This window comes from Tyto alba, unplaced genomic scaffold (genome assembly GCF_018691265.1).
Source record: "Tyto alba isolate M040663 unplaced genomic scaffold, T.alba_DEE_v4.0 Super-Scaffold_22, whole genome shotgun sequence".
Taxonomy (NCBI): Eukaryota; Metazoa; Chordata; class Aves; order Strigiformes; family Tytonidae; genus Tyto; species Tyto alba.
Window position 1 is genome coordinate 8,408,626 of NW_024881296.1, and position 9,762 is coordinate 8,418,387.

The 9,762-nt window shown below is 43.6% G+C and overlaps 1 protein-coding gene across 3 annotated transcripts in view; it reads right to left on the reverse strand.

The window, feature by feature from the left end:
• Positions 1-9,441, reverse strand: part of B3GALNT2 (beta-1,3-N-acetylgalactosaminyltransferase 2) — a 30,099-nt gene extending 20,658 nt beyond the window's left edge. For 2 of the 3 annotated variants that reach the window (XM_042795769.1, XM_042795768.1), the window contains exon 1: positions 9,220-9,440. In XM_042795769.1, the coding sequence (XP_042651703.1) occupies positions 9,220-9,322 (103 nt within the window). In that variant the 5' untranslated portion in view covers positions 9,323-9,440. Of the gene's footprint in view, positions 1-9,219 lie in introns of all 3 variants that reach the window. The other variant, XM_042795770.1, reaches the window with a different exon arrangement.
• Positions 9,442-9,762: the final 321 nt, after the last annotated feature.

Consider the following 9,762-nt stretch of genomic DNA (forward strand, 5'->3'; position numbering starts at 1 on the left):
CTCTGCCTTCACACGAGGTATTACATCCCTACACAGAGGAATGCTCTGGCTTTATTCATAGCTGGATGTCACCGCCAATACTTGTAATCCATAGTTTGTGCTGCTTTATTTTAGAGATCATGAAAACTGGACTTGATTTCAAGCAAGATTATGACCAGATAGAGACCTGAGAAGCTCTGACAGAGCCTGCAAACAGTCAGGCAAGTAGCTGAAGTGAATTTGTTTAGTTTAATTTATCAGACATTCTAGAGTTGAGAGATTTATATTTAGCTTTAGCAAAGGATTGCTTTCCTCTCAGCTCACTACTTTTTTTTCATTAGGCTGCAGACAAAGAAAACAAATGTAAATGTAAATGTGAGGGCCCTCTAAACTACTGCATACAGCATAGGCAAGATTTTTTAAAATCTAATTTTAAACAGGCCAAAAATATCACCAAGTCTGTATTGTGTACTCCCACTAGAAAGCATTGAATTATAATCCAGATTCTGCCTTCTCTACCAGCATTCCCTTTCTCCACTTTGAAAGTGAGAAGATAGATGGGACTTGTTACAACTGCTCAGTAACCTAGGACCTCGCAGGACCCACCACAAGAACTGCTGTGCCAAATCACACCAGACATCCATCTAGCCTTCTATTCCATCTTCAATGTGCAGCATGCAGTGGAGGGGCCTCGGCCTTGCTCTGCGCTGAATCAACATCAATTTTGCTTTAGGGGCTATTGACAGTGGCTTGCACCTGGCTCCCTAGTCCTAAAGCCAAATAAAACAGTGCTCTGCAATTGATTCTCAGAATAATACAAGAGCAGGGAAAGTAGAGTGATGATTCCACTGGCAAACCTTTCTCAGTCTATTTCCCATTAAATATTTTAGTTCTAAGCACGCAAACAACAATTTTCTAGAAGGTTCCACAGCTATTTAAATGAATCCACAGTGACAACCACTACAAGCTTATCAATAAATTAAGCTGAATATTAACCTATTAAGAGAAGTTTACATCAACTTCTGCTCAGAACAACTTAAAAACCTAAGCAGCAAGCCACTAGTTCCCTTCCTCGTTTTTTCACTGAACTCAACTGTTACATCTCTTATCACAACTACATATTGAATTGGTGGCAAGGTTCAGGAATAAGATTTGTTTGCTGACAGAGCAACAAACCTACTGCCCTGTATAATATCTGAAGAAACTTGTAGATCAAGCATACATTGTTCAATCCAAACACAATTTCAGTTTTCCTTTATGCTGGTAAATACCAACTATCTAGAGGCTCTGTATGTCTTCAGAGGTCATTAAGTAGAAAAGATCTGCCAGGCGACCATGACAGCAGAAGAACACGAGACAGCCACATGTTTATAAGACCACAACATTATGGTAAATTCCTCTGTAGTCTTATAATTCCTTCTCACATATCCCTTTTCTTTCCTTGTTCTTCCGTCTTTTGATTATTCTTTAAACAGCCTCTGCAGCCTTAACCACAAGCTTTCCAATATAAATCTCACAGGAGGACTAACATGTTTGTAAATGCACATGAGGTATTGTTTACACAGATCTGTTTTTTAAAATATCACTTTTAATTAGAAGCAGAGCCATTTCACTAAATCAAAATTCAAGAAAAATAAAACTAAGAGCAGAAGTCTTTGGAGTGACTTGACTCAGAATAGCATAAGTTGGCTTAAATCAATTTTAAAAAAACAAACCTAAAAATAAACTACTCAAATCACATGAATGAATAAAGCTTTTCCTTATGAACCATTCACATGGGAACAACATTAATGTCACAGATGCTTCAGAATTAATATCCTACTGCTTTTAGAACAGACAGCTCTACTGTCTTAGGCCACCTTCAGGCTTAGTAAGGTAGCATTACAGCCACCTGTAGTGAGAAGAATGTCTTCTCTGACCCAAGGGTTATCCCATTTTACTTTTAAAACCACTACAAATATGGAAAAAAAAAAAAAAAAAAGGAAAGTTTACCTTCACAAAAACCTATTGAATTAAGCTCTATGTTAGCAAAGGTTTCTACTTCCTATGGAAAAAGTAGGAATAATGATAAACTTTCCTGAAAGAGATTTGTATGTCTCTCCCTGAACTAGCACTATTAAATAAATAGGAGATAAAGTGAGAGGCACTGGGGGAAAAAAGACAACTAAGGCTATTATTAATTTGTAAAGATAAATCAGATATGTGCAGATATATGCTCTGATACAGCATAACTCAAGAGAAAACACTGCTGACTTCCAAGTCAATAATGACCATTTATACAAGCAATCAATACTTGCCATTGGGGACCAAACTTATTTATCTTGTGTTCTATTTTTGTGCATTCTTAGGCCAAAATTTTAAGTATTGGTAGTAGTTATAACTAATTATAATAATATTTTAAATTATAGTAATAATTTAAAAATACATACTATATTGTTCTTACCTTGAACTGGTTGTGCAAGATAGTTAAGCCTTGAAATTTTCCAATATCAAAGACAAAAAAAACCCCTGTATATTTTGTAGTTTGTGAAGGGGGAGGGAGGGAAATATAAAGAAAAAAGCAACATATCACATTCCACGATAAGCCCTAAATGTTTTGCTAACCAAAGGGATGCAGAAGGAGAGGAAACCTTTCCAACTGAAAGGTCACTCCATCACTAGTTTCCTTGCTTTTCAGTTCTTACTGTCTTAAAGCTGCATCTTGGTTGCATCAGACAGCCCAAGACATCTCAGAAAAACATGTATAGCCAAATGTGCAATGCCTACCCTACACTCTTTTAGCATCAGGAACAAAATTGCTTTCACTTTGCTGTTTTGCTTTAGGCTGTTAACCCACAGCAAAAGCTACAAAAACACAAAAGGAAGCAGTTCTCCCTCAGCTGCTGAGATCCCTTTAACTCTGTACAGCAACTGTAAGGGTACTTCTGTCAGTTCTGAGACTATTGAAGTCCAGTCTGCCAGAGTCTTGTGTCACATAGTTAATAACAAGCTCCTACTGAAGCCTTCTTGGGCTGTGATATTTGTAAGGACAGGCTCCCACACAATTCTCTGATATATGACCATACATGTATTTCTATTAATACAGTTTTTCACATCAGTATGAGCTGCAGTAAGCTTTCACAGAATTCTTGGTCACCAATTTTCATGAAACAGACCTCCACCTGTCTGTCAAGCTTGACTGAGAACTACCAACAGATCAAAGTTAGGGAGAGACACAGGAAAAGTTTAAAAAGTTCATATATAAAGCACAAAGCTGTGCCCTTAGGAGACAAGGCTAAAGATGTAGAGGTGTGTCTCCTGTTGAGTTGGCCATGGAAAGAGGTCACTGCTGACAGGCAGTCTGCTGGCCCTAGTCAGATTCTAACCACCTCAGCAACAGTCAGCAGCTCTTTAAATTCTCCAGAATCCCAAATGACAAAGATTAACATGCATCTCTTCTTCCTGTGAGACTGATTCTCAAGTAAAATGTCAAGTTAAACTGCTAATTATATTTACTGTCATTATAAGGACATGAAAAGATTGAGAGATCATTTAGCTTGATTTTGTCAACAAACAAGGTAAATATGATCTTGCTGCACGTCTCTACTGATGACTCCCCTACCAACTACTAAATTTGCCACACATTTTCAGTCAAGTTTGACATATTGTGCAGTCCCCAAAGCAATTAGTTCCCTCATTTCATGGAACTGGACAGGAAAGAGAAGACTCATTGCTAGTGCCCGCACTAAGAAACACAGCAGTGTAGGCTTACCCGTGCTATCAGGCACCAGAGAACCTCTGCTGGAGACTGCTAAAGTAAATGAGCTCTACAGAAGGCTGGGCTTTGTATCTTCTGCTACCCATGCAGCTACTTTTTTTTTTTTTTCTCTTTTTAAATAATCAGCAAATGAAACTAAGTAGGTCACGCAGAAGTTATTTAGCATATTCTCAACTAATCCACTTCTTAAAATGAGACTAAAAAGGAACACCCCCCCCTTCCAACCCATCTCCCACATTCCAGGTTATCATCTCTGCCTATTCTTGCAACTTTGCAGCCATATTCTTGTTTAATGCCTTTTTCTTCTGTGCTGCTTTGTGAAAGATTCAAAATAACATGAAGGAGCGAATTAACTGGATATAAGAGATTTGTATTCACAGAATGCTGACGTGTAGAAAAAGAACAAGCCAAAGAGCAAAAGCAGCTCTTTCCCCCCCCTCTCTAATCTTCTTCACTTAAAGTAATCTGCTATAGCTCATCTGCATTACACAATTTTCTGCAGAGCTGCACAACCCCCCTGCAGTACCTATTTTATACCAAAGCTAAAAATCAACAAGATGTGCACCCCTGGTTTCTGCAGAAGCACAGTACTCCTTGACAGAGACAAGTCTTCAGACAAACTTTTAAACAAGCTTTACAGATTCAAAGAGGGGAACATGTCTAGGCAGAGGTTTTTTTGGTTGTTTTTATTTGTTTTGGGTTGGGTTTTGTTGTTGTTGTTGGTTTTGCTTTTTTGTTTTTGTTTTTTTTAACGTCAATAGCATTCTCTTAAAGAAATGGGACAGCAGGGTCCTTCTGAGTTGCGAAGTGACAGTAGTAATACTGGTGGGATGATGGTGCTCTAAATACCATTAATGATACAGCACTTGCACACTTCTAGACAAATCTGGGAACAGTGGCCAAAGCCTGAGAAGCATAGACACAAAAGGAATAAAGAAGATCCTTTTTTGGAATACTGAAACTGATGGCCGCCCCTCCTTTTTTTTTTTTTTTTTGGAGCGGGGCGGGGCAGCATGAAAGGAAAGAGAGGGAGAGCACAGCACCTTCATCCTTTCAAAGTAGTTATCAATCCCTGATGCCATCGAACAAAAACCTGCTCCCAGGAAAGGCTACCTGCTCCTTTCTGGCTGTTCTACTCCATGGGTCATTTAGAAGACAACTGGTGAAAACCTTCCTTCAGCCATAAGCCCTTCTCTCCAACTCTGACAGAACTGGTACTCTCTCTGTCTGCTCCAATGCCAAAACACAAAAATGCAACTCCAGTGCTGCTTGTTAGTACTTTGCAATGTCTTAGACATCAGTCCACAGAATAACTGCAAACTAAAAAATCCCAATTCATTTGGAAAATACCATCAGCTTTATTGCAGATTCTTTGTCAATTATTTCATGCCCATCAAAGGTGAGGGGATTGGTTGTGTTGCAGATGGCCCATCCCTAGAAAACAATGTTATAGTAAGATCTCATAGATGAAAGCTGGGGAACAACTGGCATTTTAGGCAGAACTGCACAGTTCCTAGCAATGCCAAACCTGATCCATTGATGCAAAATTTCAACTTCCATGGCCACCAGCCTATTAGTCTTTACATGCCTATAAAAGATGAAATAACTTTGTGACCAAGCATACTACTCCATGACAGACAGGCTTAACAGATTTCAGACCACATCTTTTCTTAAGAAAGTATCCCATTTTGGCAGAATTCCTCCTTATAGAGGACAACATCACTCGTAACAAAACGTAGAAACAACCCCTGGGGTTATTTCAATACTGAAAAGCTAAAATCAGATTAAGGTCTCCCTCCTTATCTCTCACCTGTCAAGTACACAGGGCTAGTCCATGAGGGGGATGGCCCTAACCCTTCCAGGCAGATCACTAAACACCAGCCTAACCAGCCCTGTATACAGTTCCAGTAGGCCAGTGCCTAAAGAAGTACGTGCTGAACCACAGGACAACAGATGGCATACAAGCAGTTTCTATAAAATGGTGGGTTTTAATCTGTTGCATAATTATTCACTAGTAAAGGATTGACTCTAGCAAAACCAAAAGGGCCAATTCTTAGCTGCCACACACCCCCAGAAATGTAACAGGAATAACATCTTAAAGGGCATTAGCATCAGCAAAGTAGCAGCATATTACATTGAATGTGTGGGGCTTTACGATCAGGCACTGTAACTGAAGCCCTACAGTGAGTAATTTCCGACTCAATAAGACTTGTGCCATCAGTTAAAACACACAATTAGCAATGAATCCACCTGGAGTGCTAAAAGCAGGTCTGTCTGTTCTTTCTCAAGTTTCTGAGGTCGTTTTATAATTAGCATTTATCTAAGATTTTTACAAAAATTAACTAAAGCTTCCTACCCACAAACTTCCTTTGGATAGCACTTGTTTGTAATCAGTTAGTCAAGGACTTCAATTAAACTTAAAAGCATGTTCTTGCATGAGTCTTGCTCAGAAATGTGAATCACAGTCCCAGTAACCGATGAACAAGAAAGCAGGGAGCCACCAAAGTCAGGACACTGAAGCAAAGGCCAGTGACTCTGGTCTCAGAAATGATCCTATTTTTTTCCAGTGAATGAGTACTGCCTCCAAGAAGTGTACTCTATCTTCTGTGACACCAAGGTGAAAGTGATCACGAACACAGAGACAGAATACTGCACAGGGAGAGACACAACTGAGGGCCAAAGCATGCAGGCAGACTACAGGCCTTTCACGTGGGGCAGTTAAGAAGGCGGCTTTATTAAAGGAGGTACTTCCAACAGAGGAAGAGAAGTAGATGGAATGAGTGAAGACTGAACACTGTTTACATTTTAAAGTCATCTAACCTATGGACAACATAAATTAACTGCTTCCCAGAAATGGAAAGCCTGTTCTGCCAGTAGAAATACCAGATTTGCTCATCTTAAGAAAACAAAGGTTTAGAACAGATACCTTTGATCTTTATGGTTACATGATGGAGGTGTACTTGAAGGAGGAGAAAGACTCTTCACTGAAAGGCTTAGGAACAAAAGGTCATAAACCAGTTGCAAGTTTAGGCCAGAAATGTGAAAACATTTCTAATCAGGGCAACAAGCTTCTGGACAGCCTCTTCCTAAGACTGTTAGGAATCCAAATGAACAAACAAAAAGCCACCCCAATCCTTCACTAAATAAATGTGGGCTGCCGTTTTAAGATGGAGATCAAGAGTTGCTTATTAGAAAAAGTAAGCAGAATCGATGGCTGGAGATTTCTATTCCAGTCTTGTGTTAGCAAGTCAATGATGTCAAGGTAAATAATCACTAAAACAGGTTATCAACTTTTTAACAAGTTTCCATTTGTGTGCATGCGCACAATGCCTATTCAGAGGGAAACTAAACTCCTCAAAAAAAAAAAAAAAAAAAAACAACTGCTGTTCACTCTGCCTTTGACCTTCACTGGTAGCTAATTTTGCAACTGTTGAGAAACTACACAACTATTGAGACACACAGATATTACACAGAAATACTAAAGAACACACAAATAATATATTTTTATATCATAGCTATTGTTAAACACTGGCCCATGATCAGACTTAGTTTTTATTCATACCAGTGATTCCAAGTAGTAGGTAATAAAGAGCAGCTGGAGCAGCAGACAAGGAAAAAAAAAATACCCAATAATAAAATGTAACAAGATTAGCTTTATCAGGCAGTAGCAGATCCTCTTAAACAGTTTCAGATTCAAGAAGCTTTTTAATAAGTTGAGACATTTCTTACTCCTGTATACAAATTCATTAATGTTTCTAAAACACTCTGAAAAATTAAAAAATATAACACAGAACATATCAGAGATAAAGGAGGTCCCTTAGCTCATCCTTCTTTCCTCTGCCAAGGAAGCCGTACCTCCAGAGTGTACAATTCACAGTACTTTGAAGGCTGAGAGGCAGACTCTTCCTTAAATTATCATGCAAGGATCAGGTCTACAAAGAGACAGCACATATGCAGTATCGAGGACTTTCCTACAGAAGATGGAAGTTCTCTTTTTATAAGAGGCATCAGTTTTTCTCTCCTCAGTGTGAGCATGTTACTCAATAGGTTACACCTAAATAACCCTCGCACAAACAAAATGCACACTTACTCTTTCAGTATTAAAAAAAACCACATTTTTTTGTAATCCTACTTTATCCTACATTATCCAGTGCAACACAGTTTCACAGCAAACACAAACCAATAATAACTGCTTGAAACAGTAAATCTCTGAAGAACAAAGCTTCTTCCCTCCCTCTCCAACTAAGAAACTTCTGGATTTTCTTTAGAAGGGTTTGTTATTGCAAAACAAATTTCTGCAGGAAAGGTCATCACGAGATTCCACATTGCCACTTCCAACTCCAAATTCATGCAGCGAAGTTACAACAGCAGCACCACGACAGATGAGGAACAAAACCAACCAGACAATTCAAATGCACTTCAGGCTGACAACCAGAACTCCCGTTCTTTTAAAATTCAAGCGTGCAGTGGCCAGAATACAGACAGAAACACCTCCATACAGTTCGGCGGCCTTCAGACTATGCAAATGCACTGACCTTGCTCTTTTTACACTTGCATTATTAATTACCATTGGAAACCAGCAGACACTCATTTCCTCACAAGGAACAGGTACCAGTCTCAAAGTGTGGCTTTGTTAGTGAACAGGCTACTGGGGCACTAAACAGAGTCCTATGCAGCTGTCAAGTAAAAAAAAAAAAAAGCACTTTTCCCTATCATTTTTTTAGATGTCCCATAGAGTATTAGCGTTCTCAAACAGCACCTGTGGATAGCTGACAGAAGTTTCTGTTCCAACAGATGCCTGTTTCTACCAGGCATGCGAATTTGCGGCCTGAAAACTACAACTCCTTTTACGAGGAGCGCAGCGTAAGCCCTTCGGGGTCTGATTTCGCTTGGGTTGGATCATACCCCACCCGAGGAACAGCTTTTCGCACCGCAGGGCTTTTAAGGACCGCTGTGGCAAACACGGGGCACCGCGCAAAGAGCTGTGCCCAGGAGCGGGCACGCCGCGACACCAGCCAGGTCGGTGGGAATTCCTTCCCCACGCCCCTCAGCGGGAGCGGGAGGGCACCCGTGGCGCAAGGAGGCGGTTCAGAAGGGGGCTGCCGCCCCACAGCAAGGCGCGACGCACCCTCGGTACCTCCCGTTTCAGTCGCAGCGCCGGCGCTGCTCGCCACAGCTCCACGGAAGGAGCGGTTACCTCCCGAGGAACCCACGCAGGCACTCCGGGCGCTCTCCCCCGCCGGGCTGCCCGCCCCGGCCCGGCAGAAGCGCTGCCCGCAGACGCAGAAACGCCGGCGCTGCAGCGGGGAGGGCGGCCCCGACCCCGCTACACCCACCCAACGCCCCTTCCCCGCGCGGCCCCCCCCCGCCCCCCCGGCCCCGGTAAGCGCCCCAGCCGCCCGCCAGCCCCTCCTCAGCGGGCTCCCGGGGGTGGGGGAAGCCCTGCCCGCCCGGGGTGCCCCCGCCGCCCGCCCCTTCCCTACCTGCCGGGTGCCTCCCGGGGCCGCCGGGGCAGCTGAGCAGCAGCCAGAGGTGCAGCGCGACCCCGAGCGCACAGGGGCACAGCAGCACCAGCCAGTTGCGCATTGGCCGCCGCAGCCAGCCCCTTCCCTGCCGCGCCGGCCTCTCCCAGCGACGCCGGGGCGACGGGCCGACTCGGCCGCCCGCGGCTCCTCCCCGCGCCGCCGCCGCCCGGCCGGGCCGGGCTCCGCTGCCCCGCGGCCGCCGGGAGCTGCAGTCCCGCCCCGGCCCCGGCGGGCGGCGGCGGCGCGGGCGGCGGCGGCGGCGGCCGCCTACAGCCCCCACAATGCCGCGGGGCGGCCCCGGCGGGCTGAGGCCAGCGGGGCCGGGTCCGCCGCGCGCGGCGGGGGCCGCAGAGCTGAACGGGGCGCCCGCCCCCGCGGGGCAGCGCCGGGAAAGCGCGGCTTTTTACCTCACGTTTTACATGGCGGGGAAGCGTAGACGTCGGGGGCGGGGGGGTGTCGCCGGGGGCGGTGGCAGCACGTTATCCTTGCAGATCGCTCCCA